The sequence below is a fragment of the Manacus vitellinus genome, unplaced genomic scaffold, assembly GCF_001715985.3.
Source record: "Manacus vitellinus isolate BGI_N305 unplaced genomic scaffold, ASM171598v3 scaffold_1_pilon, whole genome shotgun sequence".
In the NCBI taxonomy this organism is placed as follows: Eukaryota; Metazoa; Chordata; class Aves; order Passeriformes; family Pipridae; genus Manacus; species Manacus vitellinus.
Window position 1 is genome coordinate 45,131,565 of NW_021939396.1, and position 14,442 is coordinate 45,146,006.

The 14,442-nt window shown below is 41.6% G+C and overlaps 1 protein-coding gene across 1 annotated transcript; it reads left to right on the forward strand.

Moving 5' to 3' along the window:
- Positions 1 to 904: 904 nt before the first annotated feature.
- AQP4 (aquaporin 4) lies at positions 905 to 14,194 on the forward strand. The gene is made up of 5 exons (XM_018080739.2): positions 905 to 948; positions 5,018 to 5,432; positions 6,347 to 6,511; positions 6,867 to 6,947; positions 9,551 to 14,194. The coding sequence occupies exons 1-5, from the start codon at positions 917 to 919 to the stop codon at positions 9,827 to 9,829; spliced, it is 972 nt and encodes a 323-aa protein (XP_017936228.2). The 5' UTR covers positions 905 to 916; the 3' UTR covers positions 9,830 to 14,194.
- Positions 14,195 to 14,442: the final 248 nt, after the last annotated feature.

Consider the following 14,442-nt stretch of genomic DNA (forward strand, 5'->3'; position numbering starts at 1 on the left):
TCAGAGGTCTTTTCCAACCTGGTTAATTCTGTGATTTTATGATTCTATGAAAACACAATATAGGAAGAATATAAAGTTACTAGAGAGCATCCAAAGGAGGACTATGAAGACAGTGAAGGGTCTAAAGGGAAAACCAAATGCAGAGTGGTTGAGGTCACTTGGCTCACTTCAGCCTGGAGAAAAGGAGACCAAGGGGAGACCTCATCACAGTCCAGGACTTCTTCATGAGGGGAAGCAGAGGAGCAAGTACCAATCTCTTCTCCATAGTGACCAATGACAGGACCCGAGGGAATGGCATGAACCTCTATCAGGGGACATTTATGGTGACTGGGCACTGAAACAGGCTCTCCAGGGAATGGTCACAGTACCAGAGTTCAAGAAGTATTTGATCAATGCTCTCAGGCTCTCAGGCACACTGTGTGATTCTTGGGGCTGTCCTGTGCAGAGCCAGGAGTTGGACTCGATTCTTCTGGGTTCCTTCCAACACAGGGTATTCTATGATTCTATGATTTTGTAGCCAGTAGAGTTCTATTAAAGTACTCATAGGTATTTTAGATGGATAAAGCTCCCTGGCTGCAGAGCTGCTAGGGCTTTTTTTCCCCTTTAATACAGAGTGGCAGAGAAGAAACTGAGAAACCTTTGAATCCTTCCCATTGCCGGGCAGCCCCGCGCCGCTTCTTTTTGACCGGCAGCCGCGACCCCCCTGCACTACTCTGCACAGGCACATGACCACAAGCGACCCGCAGCCGGTGCTCGGGCGGCCGCGCTCGAGTCCCCGCCGCCCGCCCGGCGCGAGCAGGTAGGGCAGCGCGGCGGGCGGCAGCCGCTCGGTCGGGGAGCCGTCGGGAGCCGTCCCCCCCCGCCCCGCGCCCCCCGCCCCGCCCCGGCCCCCCGCTCACCCGCGCCGCGGGGAGGCATGCAGCGACGAGCGGCCGCTCCGCGCCGCGGGTGAGTGCGCGCCCTCGCGGGGGCGCGGAGGGAGGGAAGGCAAGCGGCCGGCGGGAGAGAGGCAGGCGGGCGGGACAGTCCCCCAACCCACCAACTCCCCCCCAAACAAAGAGACTTTAAGGGAAACCTTCGGGGAGCGCAGTGCGCGGCTGCGGAGGGCGCTCATGTCCGCCCGCGCGGGACCCGCAGTGCCCCCCCCCCGGGAGGAATGCGTAGCCAGGTGAGGGGCTCCGCGTTGTTGCCCTTCTCCTGCGTTTTGCACCGAGGGATGGCAGCCAGGGCACGCCCTTCCCGAAGACACTACGGGACCTATCGATTTTAATACCAGGGGTGCGAAGGGGACAGAGAGTCGCAAACCCCCTCTCCTTTTCCGCACGCTAAAAGTTTGTTCTATTGTCCACTTGCAGTCCTGCAGTGGAGAGTCATGCGTGCAGAAAACCCGGGTCCCGCACAGCTAAAAAGCTGCGGTACTGCGCTTCCGAGGCTCCCCACGTCCTGTAGATATCCGTGTCAGTTGCTCACTTAATATCGTATTGGAAAAGGAGGCAAAATGGTTACAAGCAAGCCCTGCGACTGTGCATTTGTTTTGCAAGAGTAGCCTGTACCCCTCCTTCCCCAAAGTTGGCCATCGGGTGCCCGTTGTCCATTTGAGCTCCAGCCGGCGGTGCCAGCCCAGGTCGGCAGTGTGGGAATTCGCTGCGGAGATGCCACTGTAAATAGCCACTCCACGCACAGAACTTGTATGTGACAGGAGTGTCGTATGGAGTGGCTAGCCGCAAACCCGTGTCCAGGCTGTGTGTCTGCTCTCCGAGATTGTATTAATTAGAAAAAGAAGAATTTTTAAAATACTGTTTGACTTTTGTATTGAAGCCTTTGTTGTGATTTACATTGTTATGGCTTTGAAGCCATAATCATACCTGCAACCCTGCTGGCAATGCAAAACCCACCTTGCATCCTATTAGACACAATTCACTATGTAATCTTGTAGTCCAGACCAGAGAATTTCAAGTGTGGCCCCACATGAAATTAATGTGTGACCATTACTTGAAAGTGGCTTTCTGTTGCGTTTTGGATTTATCTAAGGAAACCATGAACAACAACTACTCCAAAAAAATTGTTTTGCAACTTTGATGGTAAATCTTAGCTGCTGGAAAGTCCCATTTTAGTTTCAGACCTGTACAGCCAGATCTCTCTGTCTCATCTCAAGCCTTTAAGTTTAACTGCATGCTGAAAAAATAGTGGATATTGGAGATAGTGTTGATTTTTAAGTTGCTGATCACCTTTGGATTTAAGTGAAAACCTGGACTCAGGGCTCAAACACAGTATTAAGCGTTTAGTAACATTTATAGGAGGTTTTGCTGTTAAGGAGGAAGGTACACAGTCTGAAAGAAAAATTTGACCCTGACAGCTGAGTATTTTGCTGGGTATTGAAATTATAGAAAAACAGACTGCTTCAGAAAAACATGTATGGATTAAAAATAGATGTTTAGATGATTAACTGTCAAAGTATGGCTGACAGTGGAGTTCTATGTAGTATGATGTTCTAGAAGAACAGAAACTTCATGTTGACAAGCAAGCTTCTATGTTTGAAGCTTTTGGCTTCCATGCAACAGTTTTGCATTTTTGGGGCTGCAAATAATATTGACTGAATTGACTGGATATGGTCTCAACTGGAGAAGCAGTATGAGATCTGTCCTTCATAAGTGGCATCCTCCTTCTGGTCAGGCCCATCAGCAGTTCAGCAGAAGGTGTGATCCTCTGCATCCTCCCTGTCTCTCTCTTCCACATGTGTGCACCTGCGCACACGCTCACTCTTAATGTGTTTTCCCAAGATGTTCCACAACTAGTGAGAAGCCAACTGCATTATTTTAATGCCAAATACAAACCCCTTTTTCTATCCACTTCCCAGGAAGAAGGTGTGTAATTAATTTGCAGATTTCAGTGTTCTGTGCATACAGAAAGGGATGTCAGGCACACTTGAACAAAGACATTAGGAGTTACCATACCCCTCTCTCCCATGCTCCATAAGTCTGCATTCCACTCACAGTGCCTTTGGTGGCTGGAAATTTTCCAAAAGCCTTGAGTATACCACCAGGGCTTGCATTTTGCTCAGGGAAATCCGGGTTGCATCCCAACTGAGCTGATGAGTGAAAGGGTAGATGAGTGCTGTTTCTCCTGTCTGTGCATCCAGGTTTCTTTTCCATGGGCTTCATGACATGTGTCATCCCTGTATTAAATGTTCACCTGGGACATGTCCTGAGAAAATGAACTTTTCTCAGTATGGATATAGCACCTACATCTTATTCAGGTCACTAAGATAAATTATTAGTGAGGAAGTAATAAGGGTGTCAGAGGTAAGCCTTTAAGTTTCAGTGTGAAGCTGGGCATAGGGTTCAAAGGTAAGGGCAACCAAATACCTCTGAGCTTCAGCTTTGAGGGAGGCAATGGTTTTGGGGGCATTTTGAACAAAACGTCTAGTCTAGACGGTTGATCATTAACTGACTGTTAATGTGAGATCTTACAAAAACATCTTTCCATTTGTCTTGAGTTTGACCCAAAATCAGAAGATTTGGGGTATGGCTTTATTCTCTTTTGAGATTCTGGCTTCACTTTCTAGTAGAGCAAGTCCTGCTGAGGTGTCTCAGATCGCTTCACAAGCACTTTTCAACAGCCTTTTGCAGGAGATAATGTAATTTTTGTTCTCACATGAGAGTCTAGAGAACTGAGATAGAGTTCAAATAGCCTATCCAAAACACAGAGTAAATTAGCATAGGAAATGAGACAGGGAAACAACTTACTTGCTCCAGTCACAGGGTTAAATTGCTTTTCCCTAACTCACTGGAACTGTTAAGAAATTCATGGTCCATTCCTCTTGCAATAACTTGAAAAGGGCAGACATGCCTTTTATGCTTCTTTCTGATGTAACTGATATTAAATATGCATTGTAACTTCATTACCTCAGATAACTGAGCATAAATTCATCCATCTTTCACTTGAAATTCTGTTCCCAAATGTAGCAACTGAATATTCTTTCTTTTGTTTTCTGCTTCTTGGATGGGTTGGAGGTTTTTTTTGCTTTTGTTTTTAGAGAAGAATCTTGTTAGCATGCCTTAGAAACTCATTAAAATGCTTCCCTTTTGGCTTATTCTCCTAATTTATTAATACCACAAATAACTTTTCTTTGGTGACCCACTTTCATAGGTATCTGAACATCTAGCAAAATTGTAACTCATCAGGAAGGCAGTGTAGACTGATAAATAGCATCTCCAGACAGGGAGAAAAAGCAAGACACTCCTTTCTTTGCCATGCAGAGTTCTACACACCACACATACAGAAAATATTATCTATTCCCCAGCTCACTTGGCATCCTTAGCCCAAAAGAAAGCACTTTATTGATTGCATGATTGATTTAAAGGTCAGAATGTAGGATTGCATCTATTCTCCTGCCTGAATTAAATTTTCACCCTACATCCACAGTGAAGAAACTGCTCTTTGCATAAGTGTAATTTGCAATATTGGTCTGTATGAGTGTTCAAACAAATAGACTTTCTCTTCTAGCTCCCAGGGCAAACTCCTAACACTACACTGTCATCAAAAGCATTAGGTTTTGACTAAGTTACTAGTTTTTATTGAATTATCTTACCTGCTTTGTGAAAAGTACAGATTTGAATAGAAAAAGAGGATACTCACTGATTTAATGAACATGTTGATCAAGAGGCCACTTGAAGTGGTATAATTATACAGCCTCTAAATCAGAAAGAAGTCAGCTAGCATGGAATAATACACTTATCTTCATAATCATTTCAAAATATACAGACATTGCTTTTTGGGAGCTGAAACTATACGGACGGAGTTATCTCAAGGAGTGATTAATTAACCTGTATCCTGCATACACTCCAACACTGACTGTGTTTTAAGGACAGAATGCTCTAAGAGCGTAGTCTGTGGTTGTCCCAGGCCAATGATACTCAGCGTTGCAGCCTTCTCCAAAATCTGCTGAATAGCAACCCCTAACAGGAGAACAACAGACATTTGGTGACTTCTGATGAAGATTTGTTTTCCTTTTCAGTAAGTGTGGACGTCTGTGTAAGTGTGAGAGAATTATGGTGGCGTTTAAAGGAGTCTGGACTCAGGCCTTCTGGAAGGCCGTTTCGGCAGAATTTTTGGCCATGCTCATTTTTGTCCTCCTCAGCCTCGGCTCCACGATCAACTGGGGTGGAGCAGAGAAGCCCTTGCCTGTAGACATGGTCCTTATCTCCCTCTGCTTTGGACTCAGCATTGCAACCATGGTGCAGTGCTTTGGACACATCAGTGGAGGCCACATTAACCCTGCTGTGACCGTGGCAATGGTCTGCACGAGGAAGATCAGCCTCGCCAAGTCCGTCTTCTACATTCTTGCCCAGTGCCTGGGAGCCATCGTGGGCGCAGGCATCCTTTACCTTGTCACACCTCCAAGCGTGGTAGGAGGCCTGGGAGTCACTGCGGTAATCACTTCTCCTCTGGCTCTTGAACTAGACTAGCTTAGATCCTAAGAAAATATAATCAGTGTCACACAGAATGAAGGGAGTTCAAGTAGAGATTTTAAGGGCTTGCTAGTTTATTTGCATCTAGACAGGGCTTAAAGGTCTCCTTAGGATAGGTTTATGCAGTGTACTATCTATAGCTCTTCTTTTTATAGAAGTTCTCTTTCCTAGAACTTCCCCAAATCTGATGACAGCAGGTAATGTTAATTTACATACAAAATTTAAATAATATATGCGTGAAATGCCATTTTTATATGAGCTGGGGAGGGGGGAAATTAATTCCGTGCTATTATGATGGGGATTGAAAAAACATCAATTTAAAATGACATACTTTTGAAATAGATTGTGGCTTAGATTTCAGCTTTGTTCTAAACTAATAAGGAATGCCATCAGTTAGCCCTGTTGCAGGACTTATTAAAAATGCACTTGAGCCGCACACGGCTTAATTTTTAATTGAAATTTAAATTAATTAAGTCAGGGCTAATTAATGAATTTATAATTGAATAGTAAATTACAGTGCTCCCAAGGAAAAAAAATGGTGAAAGGGAAGTGCAGCATTTGCAAATCTCTGTGTAAAAATAAACTATACTTCTACAGTCTAAGTTTGAAGTCCATGTTGGATGTTACTGTTAAGCCTTCTGTTCTCAGTCCAGCAGTGATTTTCCATAACTCTCAAAATAAAAAAATATTTTAAAGTTTAAAAAAAAAGGAAAGTGGAGAAGGGGGCAATCTGTACCTCTAAAAGTTCATTGTTGTCTTTTACTCTGTAACATTTAGAAGTACTGTTCATTGAAATACAATTAATGTATGTGATAGCTTTCTGATTTATGAAATCACCTTTTCTTCATTTCTGGTGTTTCTTTCCCTTCTTCCAGGTACATGGAGATCTTTCTGCTGGGCATGGACTCCTGGTGGAGTTGATAATTACATTCCAGCTGGTTTTTACTATTTTTGCTAGTTGTGATTCAAAACGAAGTGATGTCACTGGTTCAGTAGCTTTAGCAATTGGATTTTCTGTTGCAATTGGACATTTATTTGCTGTAAGTTAATGATTTCTCATTAAAAAATAGATCCCTTTACCCTTTATAGCTACTTCAGAAGTAAATGGAAACTTTTGTGACCTTTATAGCTGTTACAGCTAATATAGCTGCTGTATTCTTTATGGATCCATGCGAAAACCCTTTGGAGTTTGCAGGAGTGTCCCTTGGGTAGGGTGTTGCACCAGAACTTTTCTGGCTGTTTATGTGATGACTTCATTAACTTTATGATAAGACTCAGGAGAGTGGTGATACCCGCTGTCAAGATGAGAAGCCGTACAAAACCAGGGTGTTCCATAGAAATCAAATCCCTATCATCAAGACTTTAATAACAGGTAACATTTTCTCTCTGCTTTAGATCAATTACACCGGTGCCAGTATGAACCCTGCTCGATCATTTGGACCTGCTGTCATCATGGGGAGATGGGAAAACCAATGGGTAACTCTACTTTCATGCTTCCTTCACCATAGCGACAAACAGCGATCATAATTTTTCATACATCATTTGCTTTTAGCTCTCTCTCCCAGTACATCCCATAGAGACTATCACCAAGGAAGGCAGGCACTGACCTGCCCCAAGCTTAGGTGTCATCATGCTCCTCACTTAGGACTGCAGTGCAGTAATGCAGCATGTTGGAATACCTTCTTACTGTTCAGGGGCCATTTGGTGGAGCTAGTAGCTGGGGTAGAAAGGAAATCATACAAAAAGTTCAAAACAAAAAAAAAAGCAATGCAGTGAAACAGAAAGAATTGAACTGCTGGAAAGAAAAAATCCTCCAAGGCAGATTGCAAACCCTGCTGGTCATGTGGTGAGCAGTTATGGAAGTAATTCTGTTGGCTTCACATTTCACCTGGTTCTGCAGCAAAATGGGGGAAACATATAAAAATGAGAGGAGGGACCCTCTGTGATGTGGTTCCTGGGGGACAACCTGCCTCAGCAAATGCTTATAGTGAGAGATGAAGAGTTTGCAGTCTGGTCTTTGCAGACCAGACCAGATGTTACCTGCTTCAGTTTGAAAGCATCACCTTAGCTAGGAGCAGCTGTGCAGGAAACAATGTGATAAACAGATTGTGAATGATGCAGTCATTTTCTACAGAATCCCACTATCCAACTTATTAAAAACCATTTCACATTTTATAAGGCAGAGATGGATCTCAATTCAGCCTCACCTAATTATAGACAGGGATAGCACTTCTAGGGACACTTTCAATACTAACTGGAAGAGCTGCATATTACAGTGCGTGGAAGGATTTTCTTGATTTTTATAGTATGAAGCCCACATTGCTCTCACTGCAGCTAATAACAGAAATAACATTGTCTTCAGGCCCTAAGGCTCCAATTCTGCAAACACGATACCATGTGTAACTTTGTTCCCAAGAGTTATCCTATTGAGGCAGATTTACCCATAATCAGTGAATGGTTTGTTCATATGAAGAACTGCTGTAGTTTTTCACAAGATTAATTATCCATACTCTTACGAAGCCTGTAATTTATAACTAAAGCTATAAACAATAAACAAATGTACCATGGAGAAACTTGTAGGAGAAGCTTAGTTACTGTCCTGGCCATTTGGAAAGACAGCCTTTTCTCCTCCTCCAGAGCAGTGACATTGGCATGCCATTCACAGAAGCCTGTGGGCTTTGGCACCTACTAATGTTACCGAACTGCTGGGTGTCGTGCTGAAATAGATAGGTACCTATAAAGTTGTGTTATATTCATTATATTTGCTTATTCAAATCAGATTATCAGGTAGCTGAATGCCTGTTGTATTCTGTAGGATTAGAAGCCAAATTTGGATTATTTTGGAAACATGAGTCTGAAATACTGAAGTAGAACTGTTTGTGTGTACATTAGGAAAGGTTTTGTTCTCTTGAACATTAATTGTCATGTTGGTTGAAAATGCAGAAAGAAATCACTTTTCTACATCAGTGTTTCACTTGTATGTCTTCTTGCAAACAGTCCAAATATGTGGCCTACAGCTGGCAATGAGCAATGAAAAGTTAGAGGAGGCCTCTTGTAAAGAGGTGGATCAATTAAACTTGACAAAATTATTTCACTTCGAAGATGTTGATCTGCTTCTCAATCTTCTTACCGCTGCTAGTTTAAAAGTAAAGCTGTGTCAGAGCATCTATTTGTTGTATGTGACTACAGAGATGTATTTGACATACATGACTCCACCAGGATCTGTTGCCTTTTTTGTCTCAAGAAATGTTATAGTTCTGTTTGGTTAAAATAAGGAGGATGAAGAACCTGTACTTTTGCATTATTGGACAAAGTTTTAAAAAATAAGTTAAATTTCCCATAAAGAGGGGGGAAAAAAGCTGATTTCCATTAATAGGAGAAGGTGGGGCAGCCAGAGAGGATGACCTTTGTTTGTCGAGAGGTCCATAGCTTCACTGCCACTCAGCCAGTCTGCTCCAGAAAATTAGTAACCAGATATGTAGACTGAAATCTTTTTCAGGCATCAGGGAAGTAGTAAATGTGCCTCACTGAAATGTCAGTGTAGGTTCCTCTTTGCTCCATGGGGTCCACTACCTGGTGATTCCTGAAACACTGATGTGAGAGGAGTTTTTAGGGAAGAGCTGCACCCACGGATGTGAGATCATTTAGATGACTGGATGCAAGGTGACTATGGAGTACTTCTGAAAGGGCTGGAATAGCTGGGAGAGATAGGGAGAAGGCAGAAAGAAAAAAGAAAAAATACCAAAGACTAATGCCACTAACAAGAAACTGCCTTTCGAATAACTTCATATGTGATTTTAGAGCACTCACGCTGAACTCTAAGTCACCATCGGTGAAACCTATGGTAGTTGTACTTCTCTGACTCATAAACTGGATGGCAGATTTCATTCTGGTTCATGAAAGCCAGGGAGCAATGTGACCATGCATTTCTGCAGAGTTGGTTTTAATAATTGGGCCAGGGCATTTTGTAGAAACTTTTCTGGGTAAGGTCTGTACTTACATGCTTTTCTCTGAGACCTTGGCTTCTTTATTTGCTCTAGATCTTAATGTCTGGGGTTTTTTCCACCTCTTTTTTGCAGGTGTATTGGGTGGGACCAATAATAGGAGCGGTCCTTGCTGGTGCTCTTTATGAGTACGTCTATTGCCCAGACGTTGAACTCAAGCGCCGTTTCAAAGATGTTTTCGGTAAGGCTACCCAGCCTTCCAAAGGGAAGTACGTCGAGGTGGACGATAACAGGAGCCAAGTAGAGACCGATGACCTGATCCTGAAGCCTGGCATAGTTCATGTGATTGATATTGACAGGGGTGAGGACAAGAAGGGAAGAGATCCATCCAGCGAGGTGTTGTCTTCTGTATGACTAGCAAGAAGCACTGAAAGCAGAGAGCAGCCTCCTAGCACGTCCACAGATATTCTTCCACCTATTAAAGAAACAGATCTCCTCTAGACTGAGCATTTACCACTTCTTGAAAGGTATGGTGTGGGCAGCTGCATGGATTGGTGTCACCAAACCATACACCTGCTCAGTTGGAGGATTAGGACTTTGTTATAATTAGGATTCCCCACCTATTATTGCAAATTAAGACTTGTTCCTAGTATTTTCCTTTCCTTCTTTCTGGAGCAACCCCAAAATCAAAAAAAGAGATGAAAACATTCTCCTTTAATAAATCAGTCAATAATGAGATAAAGATAGAGATGTCTAACATTCAGATTGACAGTTAAGACATACCAGGAAATGCCTATAGACATGAAGACCTACTTATCAGATTGTTCTTCTGACACTTAATTGGCTGTTGTCAGCTCTCATTATAACATCGTATCCATTAAACATTCTCTGCAAGGTTCAGGGACAGCACCAGCAGTATTTAAGACTTTTATTCACAGTCGAGCAAAGGAGTATTGTTTCCACTCATGTACGTCACTATTTCCTTGCAAACTACCTCGGAAAAAATGATACTTTAGTAGGTTTTTTAAAAAAAATATATCAACCCATCAAATTTCACTCATGTGATTTGCCATAAAAATACATCTCCAAGAGTAAACATGCTGAAAATGGAATGTTGAAGTGTATAGTAATAAGGCTGCAAAGCATTTGACTGTACTGCATTCTCCCTCTTGTCATTGTGTATCTGGTGAAACACTCTCCTCGGGTTTGACTATTGACCATTTAGTGTTAGCAGCCTCTCAAGGTCATGCAAAGAATATAAAGGCTTTCCTGTTACAAGAGATACCAGAAGAAAACAAGGCTTATCTGTTTTCAGTGCACTTGTTCAAATACACATTTCTGTGCTAATTTATATAAACTAAAGGTTTAAATTACTTACCTATTTTCTTACAAGATGGTTGGAGATATGGTTTTTTTAATTTATTAGTAATGTAGAGACATTTTAACTTTTAACTGTATTGCAACACTGATTGGGAAATAATTTTTTTTATAACAGATGATAAAAATTTGACTGCTTCTGGCTTTTTGTTGTGATGCCTGACTATTTGAATGGGATCTGTGCTTGTTCCAGTGTTCATATAGTCTTAATTACACCTCTAGCTGAGGTTTCTTTATGTGTTGTTAGGAAAAGATGCAAGCGCAGGGTATTTTAGGGGGAAAGGTACATGAAATATGTTCAGTAAACAGTCTTTCCCTTATAGAAGTATTTTGACAGCCCAGGAGAACATTTCTGTAAAACTGTTACTGACTTACTGCTTTTGTTTCTGATCAGCAGCTTTGAGTTTTACGATACGCAGCTGCAAAGCAGTCAGGAGCATGGTATTATTACTGTAATTATATAGTTTTTATTTTTAAATTGAAAGCTACTCCTGCCTATTAAGCAAGAAGAAAAGGAAAAAAGTATTAGTCCTGACTGTGGGCTGTATTAGCCTTGTCTGTTCTTTGACATACTCTACATGCAATCTTTATTACAAGGAATTAGATGTTTCTAATGAGATAATAAACTCCTGCAACTCTCGAATTTATGCACTGTGATTCAAGTGCAATTCTACTACCCCTACTTGCAGCACTGCATAGTCCCAGTGTGTCCTACTATAGTCCTTTTCCTAGTTTCACATTTTTCTTGTCTTAAACCCGGTTAGCATGGCACAAGTTCCCTGCACTGAGCATGAGATTCATGACTCCTTCGTGCATTTGCAGCTGGACCATGATCTCTCCTGTATTCCACCCAGGCACAGCATGTAGCACAGGCAGGCACAGGTCAGGGTTTCCTTGTGTGACCCAGGGGCAGCCCTACTCCTGACATGTGAGCCCTCCCAGCAGACATGCTCCCTCTCATGGCAGTGGCTACCTGTCAAGTCTAGTAAAGTAGCTGATATTTGTCCTTAGCTGTGCCTCGACACAGGGACAGGCTCACGATTCAAGGACGTGGGCACGGCTGGGGACCTGCAACGAACAATGTCAAACCACAGATAAGAGCTCCTTCCCACAGCAAGGACTAAGTCTTCTGGGGAAGGGCAACACAGGTGTGGTGTTATACCTCTGCTCAGATGGGTAAACACCATGCTAAACAGTTTCAATGAGAAGTTGAAAACTTGTTGGGGAAGTTCTGTCTAGGCATTTGGTTTGGGTTTGGTTTTTTTCTATATTGTTCAAATGCTGTATTTGTTAAAGGGACTCTTTGGTTAAACCTTTTGCATGACTTACCACAAGTAAAGTGTCATACACAAAGAACTGGTGGATTTTTAAGCAAAGGTTTGCATTTTTGTATTTCAAGACACTCCTTAATTTGTGATTTTTGCATGGTACTGTGTTATTTAAATAAGAAGCTGTGATTTGTTTTATGCCTAAGGGTCCTTTACACAAGTGGCTTTGTGTGTGTTTTCCTCACCCAGCCTAATTCTGCTGCTGAGGTGAGCATAAAGTGAGCATAGCACCAGCCACCTCTGTTAGGAGGATCTTCTTCATTAAAATACTCTGTATTAATGAAGTGCGTCACTTAGAACCAGTCCCAGGAGAACTCCTCTCTCAGAGAGTATTGGACATAAGATCCTGAAACTTCTGAAAAGATCAGGGGACAGAAGAGCAGCTAAAATAAAGACCACTATACAGTAAAGGATGATGCCATGCTACCAGACATTAGCAGGAAAGCAATATGTGGTAGATCTGCTCCTGCTCCCACAGAATGAGACTCATGGAGGAGTTTGTCATTGACTATGGTGGAAAGGGTCCTGAGCTTTTCTGGGGTCTGATTGCTTCTGTCATGCACTTCACTGTGTTTTTTTCTAAAATCAGAGGCTCTCAGCAGGATACTTAATTTTGGAAGAAAATGCATTCAACTTGAAGTTTATGACCCACCCTAAAGTATTCTTAGAAGTGTCCATCATCACAGGTGGTTCTGCCACACCACAAGACATCACCATTCATAAAAGGGAACATCACTCTTGAGCATCTCTTGGGACTTGATTTAGTTTTGGCACAGTGATATGTGCTCCTCTAAGTTGTTTTGCAATGGTGTCATCACTGTACAGTAGTCACATTTGGTTAAATAATAAACTAGCATGACATTTTTATGGATTTGAAATACTTTTGCTTTAGTATTATTTTAAAATATGTACTTTGGTACTGTTTGAATGAGATTTATGTTCTAAAGCTCTTCAGCTCTAAATTGCACCTCATAACATAACTTGGTGTCCTCTTAAAGCATTTCTTGGTTGTGGTATGAAACGTCTTTTGTTTATTAGGGTGGATGGTTATTACCAGAAGTCTGCCAGGTCTGTCATCATTCTGGGATCCTAAAAAACAAAATGGATGAGTCTCACTCCTCTGTGATGGCATGATTGTTTTCTATGCTATATTTGCACTCTAACAAACACATTCATATTAAATTACTGGATTTCAGAAAAGAAAGCAGGGAAGTTAAGGGTGATTCTATTGGCACACACAAATACCTTTTATGTTGTGTGAAGGAGTTTATCACCCAAATTCTTTCTCAGGAAAAAAAATTAAAAACCCTGCAGCATTTGAGTTGTCATCATAACGCTTCTCCTGTTGAAGTGTTTGGGAGCTGTATCTTTCATTCTTTCAGTGAAAGCAGGAGTGAGACTTATCTCATGCAGTGTTTAGGCTTGTCACATGTATTTGCATATCAGCTTTTCAAAGTGTGCTTTATTTCTGATTATTAGTAATTGCCACAGTAGAAAGCTAGATGGCCATCAAGTTTCTACCTTTCTAGTGCTGGATGGCAGAACATTTGCTGCTGTGCTCTGTAACATCTTACCTGTAGTCTGTGTAACACATTCAGGATATTACACACCATCCAATGCTTTTCATCTAATTAAAATATATGAAAATTTACATTGTGAACCTTTCTTTTCAAGGTGAGAAGTGAAAACACCATGCACAATTTTTTGTATCTCAATTCAGCCTCTGTGCATCTAAGTTTCTCGAGGACTTACTAAATAGACAAGATGTAAATATAGACTGAAGTATTTGCTACCAACTTACATGATCTAAATCACACTGTTGCAGTCTGAAATTTAGGACAAATGAGGTAAAGCAATACATGGATTTTTCTACAAGACTGCTTATTGTTTAAATGCTTAGTCACCATGATATCAGAACTAATGTTATAGGACTTAAAATTTCCGTATGTAACATTTGGAATAATCTACTGAAAAAAATACACTGTAAAATCATACTTGATTATCTGGTTCCCACATGTATTCTACTGTTCTCACACTGCTATTGCAAATAAAGTATCTGTGAAAAAGAAAAAAAGGCATCATGTGATTATTGTAAACATTTAGTGATTCTAAAGCTCAGACTGAAATATAAGGAAAAACCCCAAATCCAACCAATAGAACATGTCTTAAGAGGAGTCTGGAAGTGTATGCAACTGAGAATGAATAATTTACTATGAACAAATATGCAACAGTGAAGAGAGGTGCTTGTGCAAGAGATTTAATATCTTTAAGGAAATGAGCTAAACTGATTAAAGCAAAAATTATGCTGGTGTGTTGTCATGG